This window comes from Canis aureus, chromosome 23, assembly GCF_053574225.1.
Source record: "Canis aureus isolate CA01 chromosome 23, VMU_Caureus_v.1.0, whole genome shotgun sequence".
NCBI lineage: Eukaryota > Metazoa > Chordata > Mammalia > Carnivora > Canidae > Canis > Canis aureus.
This window is the reverse complement of record NC_135633.1, coordinates 24,145,671-24,169,888: the sequence shown is the minus strand read 5'-3', so window position 1 is coordinate 24,169,888 and position 24,218 is coordinate 24,145,671. Positions and strand designations below refer to the sequence as shown.

General features: G+C 48.3%; 1 protein-coding gene across 1 annotated transcript; it reads left to right on the top strand.

Moving 5' to 3' along the window:
- Window positions 1-12,480: 12,480 nt before the first annotated feature.
- Window positions 12,481-14,085, top strand: LOC144295169 (ubiquitin carboxyl-terminal hydrolase 17-like protein 6). Its single transcript, XM_077867619.1, has one exon. The coding sequence runs from the start codon at window positions 12,481-12,483 to the stop codon at window positions 14,083-14,085; it is 1,605 nt and encodes a 534-aa protein (XP_077723745.1).
- Window positions 14,086-24,218: the final 10,133 nt, after the last annotated feature.

The window sequence follows — 24,218 nt, the reverse complement described above, 5'->3', positions numbered from 1 at the left end:
AAAACCTAACTGCGGAGCAATAGACACAGTACAGTGAGCCCCGTGTCCCTTTGGGAGAAAGTCTCCCAACTCACCAGGACCATGCTCAAGCCTTGGGGAAGGTGGGGAAGGACCTCAGGCCAATGGGGTCTCCGGGGAGCACCAGTTAGGAGAAAGCATAGGACAGTGCAAACTACTGGAGAGTGAGTGCGATGAGACATGGTGTGTCTCTTTTGTAAAACATTTATTATTTATTCATGAGAGACACAGAGAGACAAAAGCAGAGAGGCAGACACACAGACAGAGGCAGAAGCAGCCCCCGTGCAGAGAGCCCGAGGCAGGACTGGATACCGGGACTCTTAGGGTAAGGGCCTGGGTGGAAGGCAGGCGCTAAACCACTGGGTGACCAGCCATCCCCTGAAGGCTCTATTCTGATATTCCTCCAAATCTGTGCACAGGGACTCTGCATCTGGCCCAGGCAGGGTCAGGGCCATGGGGGCAAGTTTGGGGAGGAGGGGAATCCAGCTCATGTGGGAGCAGGTGTCTAGGGGGGAGCCCAGGGGAGTTGCAGGCTGGCTTCTGGGACCCGGGGTCTTCCTGCCACATCAGAGCCCTGGGTGTCAGATAGCCCCAGCCCCTGCACTCACCTGGAGCCCGCGCTGGCCTCTGTTAGCTGTGCAGGGCAATTCCCAGTTCCTCAAGGCGGTGGGGCAGACCACCTCTTCCTCCCCCTCCTGCCCCATGTCCTGGGTGGATCTCCGTGTAAAGACAGTGCCCGGCAGCCCAGCAGGAGGCCTCAGCGCCCGGTCTGGCTGCCTTGGCTGGGCCGCACACCCAGCTGACTCCATTCCAGACACACCACAGTGCAGTCGGCACACACCTCCCCCAAGGAGAGCAAAGGGATGCAGCTGCCAGGCCTTGGGTTAACTCTGGGTTGGGTAAGAGGCACCTCAGGAATCCTGTTTCCACCCTGCCCACCGTGACATCAGGGTGACCCTGAAGGGATCACCGGGGAACCTGCTGCCCTGCAACCTCCTCCAGCCTGGATGTGACCTGCCCACAGATCCCTGTTTCCCTGAAACTGAAGAGGAGGGGATGGGGCTGCCCAGGATGGCTGGCAGAGGTGGCCTGGCCTGGGCTGGGCTGCTCTGTAGTACCTTATGGTGCCTCTTGATAAACGCCCTGAGGCGTTGGATTTTATGGTGGAGCCAAAGTCTACAGCCCCTTGTGAACTGTGTGTCGCCCTGACCCGGGTTCTTCCTCTGACTGGAAGCCCTTGTGAACAAGCGGCATCCCTGGGGTTCCTGGAAACCAGAGTCCCCAGAAGTGGGAAAGTAGCAAGAGAACATCTTTCAGTCGCGGATGTCTCCAGCCAAGTGAGCCTGAGGTGGGGCTGCCCTAGAATGCGGGTGCCTGGTTACAGGGGTTCCAAGTTCTGTTGGGCTCTGTGTCAAGGAAGTGACCTCACTGCCTGGAACCCCCTACCTGAGTCCACTCCTGGAGGAAGCTTCAGGAGCAGCACTCGGGGTGCCGACGGCTCCCCGCTCCCTGCAGGCAATGGCCTGTGTGCACACAGTGACACAACCGCACCCCTCTCCACAGGCCCCAGGGAAGGACTGTGTGCAGCCAGGGCCCCAGCCTGGAAACACACCTGGGTTCAGACACAACTTTCCATTCTTCCCTGGTTTTGACCCCTCAGAAGCCATTGTGCCTGTCGGGGATGGTCTGCGTCTTGCCTGTGGAACAGGGAGTATCCTAGCGGGTGCTTCCTCCAGATGTCCCCAGGCCACTGTGGCATCATATCTATGACATTGGAGGCGGGTGTCACATGCAGGAAATACCTTCCACCACATGTTCTTCCTTGGTGTGTTCCTGCGTCCAGGCCCACAAGGTCCTGTGTGCACACACGTGGGCACCTGTATTCTCATTCTGGAGGCCCAGAAGATGACAGTCCCTCCGGGGGAGGGATGGGTAATAGCTTCCCACGATCCTAGGCTCCTGAATCCAAGGCAAACCCTACAGAAGTTGTCGGAGTCTTGGCCCAGAAGGTGTGAGGCTGTCCTCATCCTGAAACCCTACCTGTCGTGTGTTACAGGCCATTCCTTCATTTCCACTGGGTGAGCTGTGGACAGCGGTGCACCCAGTGTGTCGCCCTGACCCGGGCTCTTCCTCAGACTGGAATGTGCTGGAATGCCTCCCGTCTGGGCTGTCAGTGCCCACCCCCACCCCCGTCACATCTCCATGTCTGTAGCCAGTTCCATCCACACAACCTTTTCCCAGCCCCCTCAGGAAGGGAGGAGCAGCCTTGGCCCCCAACAGAGGACACAGAGCTGGCTTCATGCCCCCTTCTGCCTTCTTCACAGGCTGTGATCCTGGCAGGCAGTGGCTCTGCTTGGATCTGCACCTCCTCCCCTCAGTGGCTCCCTGGAACCCCAGGTTCTGCGTTTGTCAAAGCCCCACAGTTTGACACAGCCTCACCTGTAGAGTTCAGGAGTCAGAGGTAGCACCAGGCTCTTTTTTTAGGGAGCAATTGCTCTTTTCATTCCTGATGATTTTCCGTATTTTGTCCATCTTTCCCCCTGGAGCATGAGCTCCGAGAAGGAGGACCTGGTCTGCTTCTCAGCTCTGGCACTATCTGTGCTGGGGCTCAGCGGCTGAAGGAGCAGGTGGGAAGTCCCATCCCACCATGGGCCAGCTCAGCGGTGGGAGCCTTATTGATTTGGGGCATTTTTAAACACTTGTGCTTTTCTTTTCTTTTTTTTTTTTTAAGGAAACTCTGTGCCCGATGTGGGACTCGAACTCACGACCCCAAGATCAATAACCACAAGCCCTTCAGACTGAGCCAGGCAGGCGTCCATTGGTCCTTTTAAAACTAGTAGACTGATAACTATTTCAGTTAATTTGGTGATCCACATTTGTAGGTCTATTCCATTGTTATTTGCTCTAAGTTGAGCAGAATCATGATAAAATAAAAAAAAAAATTCAGCAGAGATGAAGCCTCAGGTCAAAACCCACAGTAAAATCAACCAATATAGGACTATTTGTAGAAACTTTGGTACTGCTCTATCCCAAGGAGTTTGAATGGTTGTATCTTCATTCTCATTTGTTTCTATGAATCTTTTTAATTCTTCCTTAATTTCCTGGTTGACCCTTTCATCTTTTAGCAGGATGGTCCTTAACCTCCACGTGTTTGAGGTCCTTCCAAACTTCTTGTGATTGAGTTCTAATTTCAAAGCATTATGGTCTGAGAATATGCAGGGGACGATCCCAATCTTTTGGTATCAGTTCAGACCCGATTTGTGACCCAATATGTGGTCTATTCTGGAGAAAGTTCCATGTGCACTTGAGAAGAATATGTATTCAGTTGTGTTTGGATGTAAAGTTCTGTAGATATCTGTGAAATCCATCTGGTCCAATGTATCATTTAAAGCTCTTGTTCTTTGGAGATGTTGTGCTTAGAAGACCTATCGAGTGTAGAAAGCGCTAGACTGAAGTCACCAAGTATAAGTGTATCATTATCTAAGTACGTCTTAACTTTGGTTATTAATTGATTGATATATTTGGCAGCTCCCACATTCGGGGCATATATATTGAGGATTGTTAAGTCCTCTTGTTGGATAGATCCTTTAAGTATGACATAGTGTCCCTCTTTATCTCTCACTACAGTCTTCGGATAAATTTTAGTTTATCTGATGGCTACCCCTGCTTTCTTCTGAGGGCCATTTGAATGGTAAATGGTTCTCCAACCTTTTATTTTCAGGCTGTAGGTGTCCTTCTGTCTAAAATGAGTCTCTTGTAGACAGCAAATAGATGGGTCCTGCTTTTTTATCCAGTCTAAAACCCTGCACCATATTCCTCATGGACTTCCATCTCTATTCACAGAGACACACACACATGCACATGCTCATATGATTGAAATGGTCCTCATGAGGACATTCATTAGCATCCTCGCAGCTCCCTGCATGATTGCTGCTGGCAGCTCCCACATGAATTTCTGCAGTGCACTCACACCTAAGGAAGTCCACCCTCTTGGCTTCAGGTTCTCCAGGGAGGTCACCACAGGGAGTCGTGTAAGGAGTCCTTGGACCAGCAGGGGGCGACGTCGGCAACCAGAATCCTTTCCTAAGCTTCCAGGAGGCTTTGACACTGTGCAGGTGCCCAGGGAGGGAGGTCTGCATCTCCATGGCTTGGGGTTGCAGTGTGAGCATTTCCTAGGGCCCTAAAGGGACAGTGGGTAATTACAGAATATCTGAGGACCCAGAAATCCCCCCTAGTGATGCTACTTTGAAAATTGCTGGACCCCGGGCTCTGAACTGAGGTGAAAGATTTGCAGGAAGCTCAGGCAATGGTATTACGTTCTCGAGGCTTTCCAGGAAATCTTCTTCCAAGATGTATATCCAACTCAGTCAAGGCTTCGGATAATAACAACGCAATGATTGGCAAAGTGACACTGATTATGGGAACACCAGAGGGTGCCCTCACTTGGACCAGTATTTGAGCAGTTACTGATGCCAAGTCAGTGGATTTGGTCTTGCCCCATGGAGTCATCCTAAACATCCACATTTCTAAAGGAAATATTCACTCACAGAAATAACACTTCTTTTTATACAGAGCATTGATGAGCCTATTGTCAGAAATTTAATAACTCATTTAATATCGTGCACTAGAAAAGAAGCATTTAGGGAAGGCAAGTTATCTCCTTGTCCTTTCAGCTTCCATCAAACTCATGGAGTCATGTTTGGAAGGATTAAGGCTCAAATAGAACACTGTTCTTGCCAAAGTTTGTTAAGAGAAAATGATGCGTTATCTGATGAGTATTAATTTTGCTTCTCTGAAAAAAAAAAAAAGATATACTAATGTGCCTCAACATTTCTCTTTCCTGAGTAATTCAGAGACACATCCAAGTAACTAAGCACTTGTCCTCTTCTTTAAATGTGTGTTAGATATGAGCTGTTTGCTCCAAAATGCAGAAATGCATTGAAGCAAAAAGTGATGGGGTAGGAAAATATCTGGAAAACCATTTGTCTTTCCAATTCAACAATACTATTTAATGTGTGTGTGTGTGTGTGTGTGTGTGTGTGTGTGTGTGTGTTTGACTGTGAGTGTTTTCCAGGAAGGAAGTTTGCATGGAAGAATGTCGGAGTCAGAAGGTATACGTCTGGACTCCTGTGTGATTCTGAGTCTGGGGTTGTGGATTTGCTCCTGAATGGAACCCTTGGTGCCCTGTAACCCTGGGTCAGGTGTTCAAAACTGCAGCTATTTCAGAAAACCGTCCTTTCTCTTCACACTTCGATTCATGAGTTACACATTCAAGAAGACTGACTCCACACAAATTATTCCAAATTAAATGATATCTATGTTGGACACGCACACTCACTAACTCATGTGCTATTTAGAAGAGTCCAGGAGGGGGCCGGTTATTTCCTATGTCTTCTGGAACACTTGCTTTCACAGAACTGAAGCTCCAGTGCAGCTAGTGTGTGCTGACTGTGTCACAGCGGTGGGGAAGGCTATAGGCCTGGGGGCAAGCGCTCAGGAGTATAAAGGATCAGGCTCTGGGCCAGGCCACGTGCAGACATGCTCATTACCAAGTTAATGGAGGACACTGTGGTGTTTGTGCAAACTGGGGCTCCTCTACTTTCTTTTTCTCTTCTCTTGGTCATGGAGTTATTCACCAGAAAGTAGCAGCATTGCAGGCAGGATGTTTAAGAGACATGGAAGTCAACATGCCTGTGCCAATGTCATTTTTAATGGATTTTTCACAAGCTAAGTCATTTTAAAACACAAGACAGTTATGTTTAAAAACTACTATGTACTGGGCCAAGACAGTCCTGCCTTAGTAGTTTCTGTGAAATCAAGTGCACAGCAGCGGGAAAATCATCTCCTCTCCTATTATGTGAAAGTGAATATGTGGACTGTGATGAATGAGATATTTCTAGGTGTATGATGGAGAGATGATGGAGGAGACATGGATTACAGATAGGTTCTTCAGGGATAGGTGGACAAAACAGTAGATCGAAAAATAGATAGGGAGTAACATTGTTCTTGAGAGCGATTCCTCAGGCCTCCTTCCCTGCTTGGAAGGTCCTAGCCAGAGGTGAATCTTGAGGAGCAATTACTAGCAGGGCAATATTATCAGAAACTTCCTGGCTCCTACAGGGTCACAACCTATCTACTCTTTTCCAAACCAATATTTAACTCTCAGTAGGGCCTCCAGTCTTCCATTGAAAGCCACGATTTCCACAGATGCAGGGGCTGCACAGGGGATGAGCAAGGACTGTGGAGTACTGGAAGCACAGCACATGAAGGATTTTTTCACCTTTCCTCAGAATGCAGTGTCCAGCTGTGCCAACATTAGAGTTGCAAGGTGGGAATACCACGTTCCCAGACCTTCTGTAAATATTCATCGTGCCTCTGCAGCTCTAGCAATTGCACACGCTGCAGCCCAAAGTGTGGAGCTGCACACCTGCCAGCCTGAGCAACTGCACAAAGTGGGGTCCTCCTGGAAGCCTAGGAAAAACTTGTGCTGGCCAGCGTCGCCCCCTGCTGGTCTGAGATCACCGTGCAAGGCTCCTTCCTGTGACTTCCCCCATGGAATGCGAACCAGGTGGGTGGACTTCCGCAGGTGTGGGTAGCACAGGTGGGAGAAGGGCCTCCTGGAGGTGCTGGCCACACCGTGCAGGGAGCTGAATGGGTAATTATGGAGGTTTTCATGACATAAGATCAAATAATGTGTGCGCTTGTGTGTGTGCGTATGAAAGCACATGTTAATCCAGCAGAAGTTTGGATACCAAAATCTACAGACTGACTTGTATATGTGGATTTTTCTGTGGCTTTTTCCTTCGTCATTCATGCATGCTGCCCTATTTCCATGTCACTTAAGAGTCTTGTCAATTTAGATCAAATCAACAATAAAAGTGACTTCATTGGATGTAGTCATTCAAAAATCGAACTCCACTTTGTGGGTTTAAACCCTTTAATTCCAAAAATACTATATCAGTCTTCTTTGATCTGGAATTCCTGGATCCAGGGATGCAAAGGTTGGTAGGTTTTACAAAACGGCTCCAGCCAAAATGACAGACACAGGATTTCAGGGCACAGAGGGAACTATTTAGCCCAGTCTCAGAGTCACACCTGGACCCAGACATGACTGTTGTAGGATAGAGAAAATTGCAGGAAGAGTGACAGGTCATTCATCACTAGAGTTTTCAGGGCAGATGGGGCTTTGGAGGACAGCTTGTGGGGTGGGCAAGGTCTGGTCTTCCTCCAGGTAGACCCTCTTTCCTGAAACAAACCCCCAACACACACAGATACTCGAACAACACACACATCCACACTTAAATGAACGATTCTAAATATTGTCTAAGTAAGACAAATGGTTTTCCACCTGTCTTCAGACCTCATCACTTCTGGATCCAATGTATTTTAACTTTTTGAAGCAAGTGACACATATTTATTTTATATTCTAAAAGAAAGAGGATACTTTCTCTACATGTGGGTGGATTCCTCGGGATAGGAAAACAACGAGCTATGCCCGTGCATCCTCTATTAAATAAGCAAAGCTAGAGCCATCAGATACTGCACATCAGTTAAACAAGAAGAGTTTTCTACATCGAATTTGAAATTTCCCAAATAGGACTAAGTGCATTTGACAGAAATTAGGAGGACAGTGACCATTCTGGCTTCCCATCAATGCATCAGTATCTACTTTTGGATATGAACTAGTTAGAGGTGTTATCATCCTCTAACCCTGTTTCTATGCACATCATTAACTCCAAATAGCTTCATCACAATACTTGTATTTCTATGATAACTTACAAAAGATATTAGGCGTTGTGTATGTACCCACTCCCCGAGGAGCCTGGCAAATTGATTATTGTTTTCTCAAGAATAAATATATTTTAAAAAATCATTGAGTTCAAGTCTGTAAATCAGTGGCAAAATTACAATTGAAATGAAAAATTATAGGGAAGGGGCAAGATGGTAGAAGAATTGGGGACCTCAGTTCATCTGGATCCTTGAAGCTAGGTAGATGCTACCAAATCATTGTGAACAGCCAGGAAGTCAACATGACGTTTAATAAAAGACTTGCTGGACCTCTGCAAGTAGAAAAGCAACCACCCTCGGCAAGGTGGGAGATGCGAGACGTGAATCCAAAGTGATACATCAGAAGGCAAATGGCAGGGCAGGCAGTTTACACATCCCAGGATTGGGAAAGGAAAGGGCCACGGAGCCCACAATTGCAAGCCTTAGCAATCTGATCTGGTGAGAGACAACCTTGCCTGAAAGGAGCTCAGTTGGTGAAATGGGCAGACACTAGTCCGGACACAGTGTCTCAGAATTCCCAGAATTCCAGAAAGAATGGGGATGCCCGAGGGGGTGGCCTTCCCAAATCCTGGGCTGTGGACACTGGTCATGGTCACCAAGAGTGCAAGGGGGCTCTCAGCTCAGTTGGCCGTAAAACTGGAGCCACTTTGCCTAGTCGGCTGACCACTCTCCACCTGGGAATTCTGCAAGGGACAGGGAAGTGGGGACCCTGCGCCTTGCCCTGGGAGAGACAGAGGGTGTAGGTGCACCACCGGGGGACAGCCCTCAGTGCAGAGACCCTGGAACAAACAGTAACAGGGCAACCCTCTCTCTCCTCCAGGTGGATTGGTCTGGGCATCCACCACAGGAGTCTGCAGCGTCTGGCACCCCCAGCAGTGACTCCTGCTTGTCCCTGAGAGCTGACTGAAGAGCAGGAGCCTGATCTCTCTGCTCTGAGACTGGAGATCAGATTCCAGCCATTTTGTGCTGGTCTCCTAAAGTGGCACAGGGAGCTTTCAGGGAACGAAGCCACACAGGAAAACCAGAAAGAGCTCACAATGAGCCAGACCCCGTGGCAAGGGGAGGTGTAAACCAGACGAGCAACAGACCACTGTGCATCAGTGCAGCATGCCCCTCCCCCGGAAGATCAGCTCCGAAGATCCCATGAACACCATGTTTATGGACATCAAAGGACTGCGTATCCCGGGTGTGGGACAACACAGTATACAGAATTTGAGCATTTACCTAATGATTCCTATACCTGCGGTTTAAAATTATACGATGCTTTTTTGTGTTTTTCCCCTTTTCACCTGGTTTCATATTTTCTCAACTCTGATTTTAAGGCTTTTGTTAACATCAATTTTTTTACATTTTTATTTTATAGATACATTCTTCATGTTGGCTTTTTGTCACTGGAATGAATTTTATGGTTCTCCATCTATAAGTTTTGCTTCTTGACAATTTTGAGATTTAGTGTCTCACGCTCATGGTGTATCCATAACCTATGCCAGTTTGTCCAGATAACTCTGTCTTCCTCCATATCTGGATGGGAGTGGATTTTCCTTTGGGAAGACAGGTTTGGTCTGCTTTGCTTTGCTTTGCTTTGCTTTGCTTTGCTTTGGTTAATGGATGGCGGGGAAGCAAAAGACACGTGAGGTGACTAGAGGGGAGAGCACGGGCCTGCTCAGGACTTCTTCAGCTAGCCTTTCTCCCTGGTCTCCCTGGTCACATGGAATGAATCCCCTCAACTGTACATGAAGTGCCAATTCTGATGGAGAACCCAGCCTTATGGCCCTTTGCTCACGCCTGCCTGTCTCCTCACCCCTGTACCCTATATATCTGCAGGTTCAAGACTCCTTAGGCTACTTCACTAGCTCCAATCCCAACATCCCCTGTGAGGACAGGCCTTTCTACCCTTGGACCTCTGGGATCTTCATAGGCTTCCAGAAAGTAGGGAACATTTCTATTACTGCACGCATCCCTTGAGTGCCCAAGAAGCCGCATTTTCGTCAGAAGCCGTGAGATAGCAATAGGGAAGTGTTCATGGGATGAGACCGGGGCCCAAGGCTCAAGGGACCAGACTCTGACTTGGGTCACATAATGATTGCATGAATGGCAGTTACTTAGGTCTTGGGGGCAGGAGAAGGATCCCACACCATGGCTTCTCTACTGACCTCTGACTTTTAAAAGCCCAGTGAGCTCATCCAGGAGCTCCTCTACCCTCCACCTACAGGCATCTGCACAGAGAGCGGGAACACCCTTAAACATGTGCTCTGGAGCGAAGAAAGAGCAGTCAGTTGTTTTTCCTAAAAAAAGAAATTCTCTCAACACGACAATGGATGTGCTTTGGTTTGGTTTGGTTTGGTTTGATTTGGTTTTGTTTCATTTAGTTTCATTTGGTTTGGTTTCACATGGTGTTGTATTGTTTTGTTTCCATGAGCCCACATCAGAGATATGCCTGAGGATGAGAGACAGAGAGAGAAAGAGAGAGAGAGTCAGAAGGAAGCAACCAGTCCTGGGTCTCGTGTTATTGGACCATTATGTGCCCACTTGTCAAACATTGCCTCCTTGGGAAATCATCTGGAGGGTGAAAAATCTCCATGCCCAGGCCTCAGGAAGGAGGCAGCATGAACCAACATTGAAGTGGGTTTTGGGATATGTATAGAGGACAACCGTCAACTCGTCCCATTACAGACCAACGTGCAACCGAGGCCCCGTGTGGTGCTAATGGCACCCACCCTGGATGCTCAGGGATCAATGTTCCCTATGCAGTACTTCACGCAGAACCCTGGGTGTGCAGGAGATCCTCAATGTCTACGTATTCCCTGAACCGATCAAGCTGCTGTCTCCCCTCAGGTAACTAAGGCTGGAGGAATTAATGGAATTAATATAATTATAGAGAGGTTCAGAAATGCCGAGAAAAACCCCTCACAAAACAAGATCAAAAGCAAGACATGCACGCTATTCATCTGTGCTAATATTTTATTAAGGGACATAAAACACTACACACAATTCTAAATTAACACTAAAGAATAAACAAGCTGCATGGGTTAAATATTGACAATCACAGTTCCCGCAAAGCTACCAGCATTGACACAAGAAAAACCCATCTCAGGAGAAAACAATGTCCATTTGCAGAGCCTACAGCGGGTGGGCTCTATGTGTGTGTGCCTGTGTGTGTGTCTCTGAATGGAGATGTAAGTCCATGCGGATTTGGTGGATACCAAAATTTCTGCAAGTGAAATCATAGTGGTACATTTTAGCGTGGGAATTAACCTCAGGACTCCTGTTTCCTGACTATTGGTATTTTACCAACACTACTGCTCGATTTAGAGCTAATGGCAATGAAAATGGGGTCAAAGTTTGAGGATATTCATGATGTAACATTCATTTTGTCAATTAAAACTTCCAGTTAAAAACGGAGATATCATAAAGAGCATCCTACACAAAATTTTTTTGGACTCCGTGATTACAGAATAAATATGCTAAAACATGGTGGTGTCAAAGATGACACTTTTATTCTCTTAGTGTCCAGTGATGACAAGTGAACGTCAAGAATTCAGCAGGGCCCCAGTGTTTCTGAAGCCCAGTCACTGACCAAGGCCTGGCAAAATGCTCCTGTTGTTCTTGGCCTCTGTTTAGTAACGAAGACAAATGGACTTAGGTTTCCACCTTTCCTAAGACTTACCCAAATTCATAAACTGGAAAAGGTCATGGTCACAAGAAGGAATTAATTGTCTTGTCGACTCAAAATTTCCGCAGACACTACTAATTCTGTAAGCAGAATAAACCATAATGGCATTTCCAAACCACGAGCCACCGCAGTGCCTTCCTCCCTGCATCTACAACTGCCAAAACCATAATGTGTAAAAAATGTGCAAGCCTACAACATACTCCAATTAAATCGAAAGTATATAATGGATATTGGTGTAGAATTACCTGAGGAACAGTTAAAATTAGGCATATGAAAACTGGATTTAAGATATAGACTTGCAGGAAAAGGAGTTTTAAAGGAATCTTTCCCAAAGCATAAAACCAGCCAGAGAATTTCTCTTGTTGTAGACCCGAGACACACCTAAGCAGAAAATGATATTCATCTAAACCTTCATAATCTTTGTATATTGGAATCATAGTAGAGAGAGATGAAGGTGTAGAAGCAAAGCAATGGATGCCACGTTCCCAAATAATTGGTTACAGCTACAAACACTCTGGCTGGTGAGGAGAACGTGTTCCTATGTGATATCTCAGCTCCTTTGGGAAAGTGATCTTCCCTGTCCTACAGGACTGACATCTGACACTCCTTGGCTCCCTTGCGGTTAGTCAAAGGAAAAGGACTTTCAAAAAGATTTCCTTTGAACATAGAAACTCTGAACAAATTCTGTTCAGAAAGGTGCAGGGACACTTAAAGAGGTTGAGAAGAATCTGAATGTGTTGGCTGTTTTCAGAGGCAAGATTAGGAGGTGGACTGACCTGAATGTTCTCTATGAGAAAGGGACCACACCCAAATCCTGTAATCCAATCAAGCGATTCCAGTGGATTAGAGGATTTTGTACCTTATCCCAGGGCCCAAAAGCCATAAAAGGTGGAGGTGAGGGTCACTATCTGCCATTTGGAAACTGGCTCAGTGAGAGAAGCATCCCTTTGTGACCTGAAGCTCCTGGTTGAATTTATCTTGTGGACACTGTTTCTGCCGACATGGAGGCTGCCTACCTCCACCGCTCAGAGGAGTCTCAGTTCAACGACTCTCCCAAACCCCAATCATGCTGGTCAAAGAGAGGTGGTGCTGAAGTCCACGGAGGACCCTCTCTGCCTGAGAAGACATCCCCTGCATCAAAGACACTCTCCTCCCTGACTGATCCTTTGGCTCCCGCATCAGCAGGGCGGCCTCCCACCAAGACGCCTCTGAGTTGGGAGGATCTTTCCCAGGTGGGAGCTGGGCTTCAGAACATGGGGAACACTTGCTACGTGAATGCAACCCTACAGTGTCTGACCTACACAGAGCCCCTTGCCAGCTACGTGCTGTCCCAGAAGCACGGGACAGCCTGTAGGAAGCAGACATCCTGCACGCTGTGTACTCTGCAGGCTCACATGACCCGGGTTCTCTGCCATCCTGGACGTGTGCTCCGACCCCTTCCACTCCTGCTCGCCGCCTTCCACACACACAAGCAAGAAGATGCCCATGAGTATCTCATGTTCATTCTGGATGCAATGCAGCAAGCATGCTTGCCTGAAGACAAGCCCTCAGACTCTCAGCATGCTCAGGACAGCACCCTCATCCAGCATATCTTTGGGGGGTACTGGAGGTCACAAATCCAGTGTCTCCACTGCCAAGGCATTTCCAGCACTCTGGAACCTTACCTGGACATCAGCCTGGACATCGGGGCTGCTCAGAGTGTCAGCCAAGCTTTGGAGCAGTTGGTGAAGCCCGAAATGCTTGAAGGTGAAAATGCCTACCATTGTAGTAAGTGTCTAGAGAAAGTGCCTGCGTCCAAGGTGTTGAGTTTGCACAGTTGTGCAAAAGTCCTCATCCTGGTCTTGAAACGATTCTCAGACTTCACAGGCAACAAAATGACTAAGGAGATGCAATATCCTGAGTGCCTTGACATGCAACACTCCCTGTCTGAGCAGAGGGCAGGACCCTTGGTTTATGTGCTCTATGCCGTGCTGGTGCATGCTGGGTGGAGTTGCCACAGTGGACGTTATTTAGGTTTCGTAAAGGCAGGAAATGGCCAGTGGCATAAAATGGATGATGCTAAGGTCAGCGCCTGCGTTGTGACTTGTGCCCTGCGCCAACTTGCCTATGTCCTCTTTTATATGCAGAAGACCGATATGGAAAGAGACCTTGTGAGTGGGTCAGTCGAGGGAGGAATCACATCTCCCGAGGCAGACCCCGCAGAGGTGGGTGAGGCCTCAGGAGAGAGCACAAGGGATCCCACTGTGAACCTTGCTGAGTCGGAGGAGCACGGGGAAGAGACCTCAAGGCAACAAACCACATTAGACCAGGGGAGATGCCTCCAAGAATGCAACCGACCTAAGCCTGAACTTCATGTCAGGAGAAGAGAAATTGCTCTTCCTGAGAATGCAGTCATCCTTCAGCACTCCAAATACAGACATGAGATGCCCAAGAATCATCCTCAGCAAACCATGGACCTGCTCCACACTGCAGCTGGGATGATCCCACCTCTCGTGGCTGGGGACGTGGCCAAAGTCCCGCATGTGCCAGGGAGAGCCAGACCAACCAAGAGGACGAGCAAGAAGGGACAGAGGTCTGGGGAAGCAGTGCAGGGATGTGTCTACTAACTTTATTGCACATGGGCATGCATGCGCGCGCACACACACACACACACACACACGGTGTCACTCACTCACCAAACCCGAACACAGTCCCACACTGGAAATATTTGGTGTTGTGTGAAATGTGTGTTCTGTATGTATGGAACAACCATCTATCTGGGTGTGTTCATGGGCTATGGCCTTCGAATGAAACTAGAGGACACTGACTTTTAAAGCGGGTTCATTGTCATGATCTTATTTTGGAATAGTGTGGATTCATATGGCGTCTATCCAGGAACCGGCCTCTCCTTCAGCCTTGGGGATAGTAGGGGCAACTTGCAGGGGAGAAGCAGTGAGCAGTCAGGATTGAGAGTGGATATGATGCTGAGGACCTGGATTTGAAGTATATTCGACCCTCTCGTCATGCTCCGCACTTCCCATTGCTTATCTTCTATTTATATCGAAAGAATATTTGCCTGAACAGAAGCATGTGTGGGGCCTTGCCAGCGATGTGTTTTGGTCATTGCTTGGAAATGGTAAGAAAGGAATTAAATGCTTATTTTGGGGAGATAACTGCATCCAGCCTGATTGAATCTCATTGAATGTATTATGTTGCCTTCACTATCTCCTACATTAAGACGGCAGAGAAGGAAACTGACAGGGACTCTTATTCCAAGGGGAAATGCCCAGCCTCCCACTGAACATAAGTTTCTATGAATATTTTGCTACCGTCTGCTATGTGGCACCTCCTGCCACAGAAGAAGTGGACTCTGGATTTCAGACCAGTTCAAATTCACGTTTGGACCTGGGTTGATACCTCAGAAAAACAGTGCCAAGTTCACGAATCTAGCAAAATGGTTTTTGAGGTCAGGTTATAGGTGCTCTGTGTTATCATTCTATTTCTTACAGAAGTAATTGACAAATTGATTGTAGAATGAAAATTATCACATGATAACCAAAAGCTGAGTGTGACCATAGATGTGCAGTTGTGACATCTCATCATAATGTATGTTCACTCTGTATTCAAACTTGGACATGCCACCCTTACTTGGACATGCCACCCTTACTGGAAAGTAAGGGACAATAGGAACTGTGCAGAAGAAATCACACTTTTTTGTAGATTTTCATGTAACAAAGGCTGATTAGAGATAGAAAGTGTCAAGGTTTCTTTCATGTCTGGGATTTTTTTTTTTTTTTTTTACAAATACAGTTTATCGTGTCATAAAGAGTGAGGGAACCTCTGTGTATGTGTTTGCTAGAGTTTCCTAAGAAGACCTGTAGGTATCCTCATCCTCTGAAGACTGTCATAGGGAATGAGACAGCTCATGGACTGGGAGACTTGTCTTTCACAGAAGAGGACCCTCAGGAGGAGTCTGTTGGAATAAGGATATGTCCCCCTCCTGGATTGATATGGTGAACCAGCAATTCCTCCGCTGAACTAGTTGGAAATGGTCAACTCCACAATGTTCTACGCGTTATGCTTTTGGGCGCCTACACATATACTCCCCCCACTACACAGACACTGCAGTTTTTCGTTAGGTATATATATGGGAATCTCAAAGGGTGCTTACCAATCCAGAATGTTTAGTTTGTCTTACTGAAATACATTTTCTAAAAAATGTAGGTAAATCATCCTGGCAATTTGTACATTGGTTGTAAACAGAAGTAAACAAGTTAATCTGAAACTGTTTTACAAATGTCTGAATTTCTGATTTAGAAAAAGATCCCATCCAGAGATCTGCAAATTATACCATGTTTTCTCCTAGAAGACATTTTCTGCACTTGTTGATATTATTTTTCTGAAATTGTTATGGGGAATATTGCATATGCTTTGTTCATTTTTGATCTAAAATGTTATTAGGCAGTTGTGTGTTTTTTTTATTCTTAGTAGAAGACTGCAACATATGATTTGGTATGCATGCTTTTACTCCCCAGTATTTCAGATATTTGAAATAATTATTTTATTTCCAGGCTGGCTCCTCACAGAGGCTTCTTTGCCTGTTTACCCTGAGTGGAATTCCCGCAGCCACCTCTAGGTCACCAGCAACCTAAATTCATATCCTCCCTCTATGGGAATGTCTCACTCCTACTCACTGGATCAATATAGGGGAAGCGCCAGGAGCCATTTAAGAGGAAATGCAATGGGACATGGGCACATTATTCTTCAGGGTCTCTTCAGTTATGAGGACTCTTACCAGGAAGAAGTTTGTGTGGAAAATTAGGTGGGTGGAGTAGATTTGAACCAGGAGCACACCATCTCTGGCCAAGGCTAGTAGAGACACCTGGGAGGGATGACCAGGAGATGGTTGGATAGCACATTGTGGGGACTGTGGAGGCTGGACAGTCAGCAGATGAATTCTGGGTAGGTGTCCGGAGGTCAATGCTCATCCTGTCCAGGTATCCATTAGTCACTTAAGGGGTTTCACTCTATATCAAGATCTATTAGTCAGGAGGACAGACCAAAGAATCTGCATAGCCTCCCACAGAACAGATTCCCCAGTCCTTTCCAGGGAACCCGGAATTGCCAATCCTGGATGCAGTTCTAGGGAGACCTCCAACCTGTTTCCAGGTGACAATGAGTTGAGTCCTGGCTCCATCAACCTTTTGCAAGATGTCAGGCTGGAAATGTTTTCACAATAGGGATCTGGGCTGAAACTGGGATTTGGGGACAGCCGCAGGCTAGATTCCATGGCGGTATGTGGAGGTTTAATCTGGGAGGCCACATTGAATCAGTGGTCTGTGAGGTTGACAACGAGGGTAGGTTCCTGGCCATGGTGGGTGGATGTAAGCTGAAGGGATTACTTGACTTCCCTTCCTGAGCTTTTGTGTTGTCCAGCAGGAGAAAACAAAGTCAGGGCTTTTCACAGGAGATATCCTAGGGGGCATGTGTGTGTCGTAACAGGTTTGAGCTCATGCAGGAGACTTGTGGAAACAGCTTCTAGGGAGATTGCCTCCTCACATGGGGAATGCATTATCCCATTACCAACTGCTCTAATAGAAGATACCACAGATGGACCACATCTTACCTCTGCCTCTCCACTGTTGGTAATCAACCACAGTAAAGGCATGGAGATAGGAACAATCCATTCCACAGTTATATTATCAAAAGTGCTCATTTTACTGGGACAAGAAACCCAACCGAGTGGTGATAAGGAGACATAAAATACATTAGCCTCCTGTTACCAGAGGGCGAGATGAGGAGGTTTCAATACAGTATTTTAGTTTCTTTAGCAGAAGCCATTGCATTCACTCTTCTGGCAGTGGACAGAGCTAATCCTGTCTTTAAAATTTTTACTGATTGTGTGATACACAATTTGGAACCCTTATGGAAACAATACACTTTGTTGCATTCGGGATTGTTCCATTTGGAGACATCTAAGTAAACCAGTTCCATGTGGTGGCTCTAGCATGTTGGGTCTCACATGCCAGGGATCATACAGAAGCAAAGAATTGAAGGAAACATGGTACCTGAAGACTCCATAAACAAGGAAGGGAACTCAGGGAGAGAATGGAATTTTAAGAAATCCCACACAGAGTAAGAGCAAGGGAGTGAAGATACTCTGGTTCATAGACGTGAGACAGTAGTGGATAAGGAAAAGCCCCACTGTCAGGAAGGAATCCGATGCCAATTCCTTCCAATGTGGCTGCTTTGGCAGTTGAGATGTTCTAGATAATGTCTGGTCAAGGGCCTTAGTGTCCTATGCTTCTTAACTGGAAATGAAAAATAATGTGAAACACGTTGGTCTCAGGAATGTGGGAGGCAGCTCAGCACCCAGCAGCATGGCTGCTGGGTAATCTCCTTGAGAATCTCTCTCCCTCTATTTTTCAGCCCCCACTCTCCTGCTACTCTGTGGTTTCTCTCTGGTCTCTTCTTGTCTCAAATCTATCTATCATCTATCTATCTATCTATCTATCTATCTATCTATCTATCTATCATCTATCTATCTATCATCTATCATCTTAAACAAGAAACAAAAAATGAAACATGTTTGCATCTTTGCATCAATGTTCCCACATCCAAGTCAATTAGATCTGTGGAGTCCAGTGTTACTCAGTAATGTGGAAAAAGGCACAAGCCTACAACGTACTCCAACTGAATCAAGAGAATATAAAGGATATTGGGGTGGAATTCCCTGAGGAACAGTTAAAATGAGGTATATAAACACTGCATTTAGGATATAGACTCTTGTAGGAAACAGAGTTCGAAGGAATGTTTCCCAAAAGCATAAAACCAGCCAGAGGATTTCTCTTGTGGTGGACCCAGGCCACACCTAGGCAGATACTAGTATTCATCAAAACCTTCATAATCTTTGTAGATTGAGATCATAGTTGAGAGAGATGGAAGTGCAGAAGCAAAGCATGGACACCATATACCCCAAATAATTGGTTACAGCCTCAAAGCCTCTGACTGGTGAGGAGAAGGCGTTCCCCTGGGATACCTGAGCTCCTTTGGGAAAGAGATCTTCCCTGTTCTAGAGCACTAACGTCTAACTCTCCTTCGCTCACTTGAAGTTACTCAAGAAGAAGGACATTCGTAAAGGTATCCATTCAACATGGAAACTCGGATCAAATTCTGTTCAGAAAGGTGCAGGGGCTGTTAGGGAGGTTGAGAAAGACCTGAAGGTGCTGTCTGTTGAGGGAGGCAAGATGAGGAGGTGGGCTGGCCTGATAGGTCTCTATGAGAAAGGGACCACTCCCAAATCCCTTAATCCAATCAAGTGATTAGTGCCGATTGGAAGCTTTTGCTCTTTATGATATTTCAGTTTTTAACTGAAAGTTAATTGACAAAAAGGATATTACATTATGAATAACCTCAAAGTGTGACCCCATTCTTATTGCTATTAGCTCTAAATTGAGCAGAAGTGCTGGCAAAATACAAATAGTTCAGGAACCATGAGTCCTGAGGTTAATTCCCACGCTGAAATATACCAATATAATTTCACTTGCAGAAATTTTGGTATCCACCAAATCCGCATGGACCTACATCTCCATTCACACCCAGACACACACACACACAGGCACACACACAGAGTCATAGAAATCTTTCTCATGAGGGCATCATTAGCTTCCTTGCAGCTGCTGATTGGCTCAAACCCTGCTGCAGCTAAGAGGATTAGATGGATGTCTTTCAAGTGGTTGAAACGTCACGTGACCTCGGAGCAGTATAAAAGTCTGGGAGCAACGGAAGTGGCCATTCCTCACCATCCCTCTCTCCCACGGGACACACCGTCTCCTGCAGTGGAGCCTGTCCAGAACCTTTCCCAGCATCTCCTGACAGGCGTGAGGACCACAGTTGCACTTCAGGTGAGTTTTCGGACCACTGGTCCTACCTTTCCTGAGCGAATAATGGGACAGTGAGGAAATGGTGGAGGGATTGGCCCTTCCTCCATGGGTTAAGGACTCTTTCTGGTCTAACATGTTCTAAGAGCAGGGACTGAGCCAAGGCATGGCTGTGAATGCCCAGGACACCCGGAGGTTCCAATGTCAATGGAATGGGGCCTCGAGTGTCACATTGGTGTGGGGTGGTAGACGAGCAGGGACAGAAGGCCTGTAAATGTCTCAGTGGGCACTGCAGACCTAGAGAAGACACAGGATCAGGGCGCCTGCGCAGCTCCATTGTTTCAGGGTCTGACTTGGGTCGGGTCATGATCTCAGGCTCTGGAGATGAATCCAGGCGCTCACTGGGTTTCCTGCCCAGGGAGTGTCTGCTTCTCCCTCTTCCATACAGCTCAGGTGATCACTCTCCCTTACACACACACACACACACACACACACACACACACACACTCTCTCTCTCTCTCTCTCTCCATAAATAACTGACTTTTTTTTCAATAGAAGAATTACCTGGTTCGCAAGGTGAAAAGAAATTCACTTCCCAAAGTTTCGATAGCAGTTAATTAGGGGCACTGCCATGAACACATGGAATGGAAGTGCTCAGATGGGCAGCTTCCCATGGAGTAGAGGGGAATGTGTTTTCCCAGTGTATCTGGACTTAACTATGGCTTCCTCTGGTGTCCCAAGGGGCATTCAGATATGAGAGAGGGAAGCCCACTTTCCCGATGCTTTTGCCTTTTGCGTGCTCCATGGTGGATCCCACTGGGCCTCAATCGGGAGAGGTCTCGTCCCTGGTTTTGTTTCCACAGGGGATTTGGAGAGACTTAATGATAGTGTCAACAAGAGTCCCTGAGCCTCCAGGGTGGGCTTCCTCAGAGCGGGGATGTGGCTTGGCCAGGAGGGTGTAGACAGGAAGGAGGAAAGAGAAGAGACAGTGGGAATTGTGTGTTTGGCACAAATGTCCTGACACTCGCTAATGCCTCCTTGGTAAGACGGTACAGGGAGGAGGCCGATGTCATGGTGAATAGGACTCACTTGTTTCTTTTGCCTCAGGCTACCCGAAACCCATCCCCGAAGCAGACTGACTTGTCCCTCCAGGACGTGGGACTGATGGCGGCGCGTCACACCCAGCTTGGGCCCGACAGACCCTTGAGAGCCCAGAAGGGCAAGAGGCCACAGACAGCAGGACTGGCCCTCAGAGTTCCCAGACCAGAGGAGGAGGATCCCAGGGTAAGTGTGGAGGCTGGCATGGGTTTTGAAGCAGGAGCTCTGCCAGGAGTCTTGAGACAGGCTAGGCTCCCAGAAGATCATGGCCCAGACTCAGTTGTCCAATGTGACATGGGCAGGAAATGCCCCAGGCTACACATTGGGACACTCAGAGGCTCTGAGCATCAGCCCCAGGGCACCATAAGATCAGATTCAGCCTTCAGATTAAGATTCCCGAATCTTAATCTTAATGATGCTTCCACCTGTCTTCAACCTGACACCTCCAATGCCTTCTCCCCTCCCCTCCCCTCCCCTCCCCTTTCCATGGGCTGTGGAGGAAGCATCCTGAGGTCTTCACTATGCTGGCACCTCACTAGCCAGATAGGATGTCCCCTGTCCTCAACCCATGTGCCACACCCTGAGGATGGCCTCCCATTGGTGTGCTTGGCAGGTTCACTGGCATTTGAATGGATGCACTGACTCCTCCCCCTTCCTCCCCCAGGTAAAGTGCAGGGACTGTGGGGCCTTTGGACACAAGGCATCAAGCACCAGATGCCCCATAAAACACTGGGGCGCAATCCTCATTCCCGTGGCCTTGGGCTCCAGGAGGCTGAAGGAGAACGTGGAGCCGTGGAGTCAGCGGGACCAGCGGCACCAGGCTGGGCTGTTGAACCAGGCTGAGAGGGAGAAAGTAGAGAGACGAAGGTGAGTAATGGGGCTTGCTGACCCGAATGCCAGGGATGAGACCGACAGACACCGTGTCTGTGCGCATGCACACTGTGTGCCCTGCAGCGTGCGGGCAGAGTCAGGAGAGGCGAGGCAGGCAGAGGAGCTCCCAGGCTAACAGGGGCCACATTTGGCTGATGGTGCTGTCCTTGCTGACTTGGTGTGGGGTTTTGTGGCTGGAGCAGTGTGCCTGCACCAGTGAATGTATGGAGCTTGGCACAATACAAGGCAAACTCTCTCATAGGCTCTGAATGAGAGAAACTGCCTGGACGACCTGGTGGGCTCACTTTAGTCAGGGTGAGGGGCAGGCGTGGGCGTCAAATGGCGGAGTAGGGAAAAGACCATGTTGGCCCAAGCCCGGAGCTGGTGTCCAGCTGGAAGACAGGGAAGGGAGTTCCTTCTCCTTTCCATGCTTTGATTTCTTGTGCAGGCAAGAAGCCGAGCAGAGGAAGGCCCTGCTCCAGAGGTTCCCCAGGAGACCCCGAGAGGGGCAGAAGCGCACCTGGAAGGAAGGCACAGAATCTTGTGACTATGTGAGGGTGAGTGTGCGCTGCTTCCCGGCTGCTGTGCTCTGTGGGGCACTCGCTGGGCTCCATTGGCCTCCTGGGGGAGGGCGGGGCTCCACTTCCACTCTGACCAGGGGCAGTTGAGTGGCCCGGTCTTTGCACCCATTTTTCCCTTGGTGCCCATGATGTTGCCTTATGCCTTGAATGTGTGCGAACAGTGGGTTTGTTGACATGTGAAGGTCATTGGCGGACACTCCTGGAACACATGCCATCCTTAGAGAAGAACAAGCCGCTGTCCTTCCTGACACATTCCCCCACTGCCCATCCCTCCTCAGGAGCTGCCACTGTGACCCTCCAGCAGCAGGACTCCTATAGCCTCGTGAGCAGAGTGGATGGAAGAGCTGGTCCAATGGAGGAAGCATCGATGTGAGGCTAAAATTTGTGTGTTCCTCCCCGATGCCAAAAGTGCATCAGCAGCATCCAGTCATGCCTTTGTTCCGGACCAGCCCTGGAGCCGGATTCCCTACTTGTAGGTCAACAGATCCCATCTCTTTCTTTCCCTGTTCTGGGGGAGGGGGTGGTTCAGAAGGTCTTAGGCATTTGTTGGTTTCTTTCTTTCCTGAATGTTCCTTTTGCCTTGGTGCCGAGGCCACACTCATGGTGTCCCGTGTGTTCTCTTTTCCCACAGCGTCCACACATGCCGATGCCCGTCTACACCACCAGGAGGCCTTCTATCCCTGAGCCTTCCCTGCCGATGGAAGCACGTACTGAGAACCCTGACGTGCGTGTCCGGTCCCATTCCACATCTCCTCTCAGTAGCCCTAAAGTCAGCCTCAGCCCACCTAGTGGACCTCCTGGTGTCCAGGAAATGCCGGTTGCTGACACACCTCAGCCGGCACGTCAACCCTGTGTCAGGGCTGATAGCCTGGTTGTGCAGCAGAGAGCCAAGAGGCCCTTCCCAGTCTCCCTCGAAGATCCCCAGGCTGGCACCAAGGTCCATGGGCTGGGACACACCCAGGCACCACCCAAGTATCCTGAGGAGAATACCTGTCCCGCTGTCAGCAACGCATTGGCAGACAATTCCCAAATGGCCCTCCAGACTCCAGGCAAGAACTGTGTCCAGATGCCCCTAGACAGGACCCAGAACCCCCGAAAGAAAGCGCGATGGAGCCCCACCCAGCACACCCCCAGGAGCATCCAGGGAGCCCACCTGGGGATTTCGGGGAGTCTATGTCCTCCAGGAAGCATATGTGCAGGTGGATGCACAGCCGTGCCCCCGCAGACTCGGAAGACACCTGCCCCCTTTCCAAACCGGCCACCCGGCCCACACCTGCCACACCTCACCTGGAAACTCTGCAGCCGTGCACCGTGCCCCCACGGCCGCCCTCTGTGCTGGCCCCCACTCAGCCCCTGAGAATATTCTTCACCAGATTGGACAGAAGCTGCTGGAGCTCCAGGTTCCTAGCAGCTCCCTCATTCCTTCTTCCCGAGAAGCCAGGCCCTGCTCAGGGCCTTCCTGCCACCCAGATGTCGGATGGAGCCTGTGACTATGTCCCCTGGAGTATCCTCCACGATGACCTACAGGTGTCCTCATCCTCAGAAGACACTGAGAGCGAATGAGCCAGCTCCTGGCCTCGGACACTTGTCCTCCACCCCACTGCACCCTGACGGGGTGTCTGTGGACCTGAGGACGTGGCCCACTCCTGGACTGATGTGGGGAATCGGCGCTTGCTCAGCCGCATTGCATGGAATATTTCAGGCCCACAGGGTCCTGCCTCTCATGTTTCTGGGGGCCGTGCTCAGATGCCCACCCCTCAACAGACACACTGTACTGTTCTTTAGGGAAATCCATGGGCTGTGGCAAAGGCTAGTCTTCCCTGTGGAATGTCAAGTTGTTCTTCTGGAAATACATTATCTGTGAAATGGAGGGAGATTTGAGTGAGCACTTGTCACTCCAATGGAAATAAAATCTAAGATGTTAAGCTCTCTTTGATTTACGCATGTCTGCATTTGGGGATTCAGCATGGCGTACCCACTGTGTGCTCTGCAAATGGATGCCGTATTCTCTCCTGACATGAGTTTTTCTTGACTCTCTGGTGGTAGCTTTGTGGGATTTCTGATGGGCAATATTTCACCCATGTAGTTCATTTTTGTTCTTGAATGTTACCTTAGAGTCGTGTGTAGTGTTTTATTTCCCTTAATAAAATGTTAGCACCAATGAATAGTGTGCATGTCTTTCTTTTGATTTTGTTTTGTAGGGTTTTGTTGTTGTTATTGTTGTTGTTGTTGTTGTTGTTGTTGTTGTTTTTCAGCATTTCTGAACCTCTCTATAGTTATTTTAATTCCTCCAGCCTTAATTACCTGAGAAGAGACAGCAGCATGTTATGA

Bases quoted from the DNA above. Each gene is read 5' to 3' on its own strand.
- LOC144295169 (XM_077867619.1), top strand. From the start codon at position 12,481: ATGGAGGCTGCCTACCTCCACCGCTCAGAGGAGTCTCAGTTCAACGAC.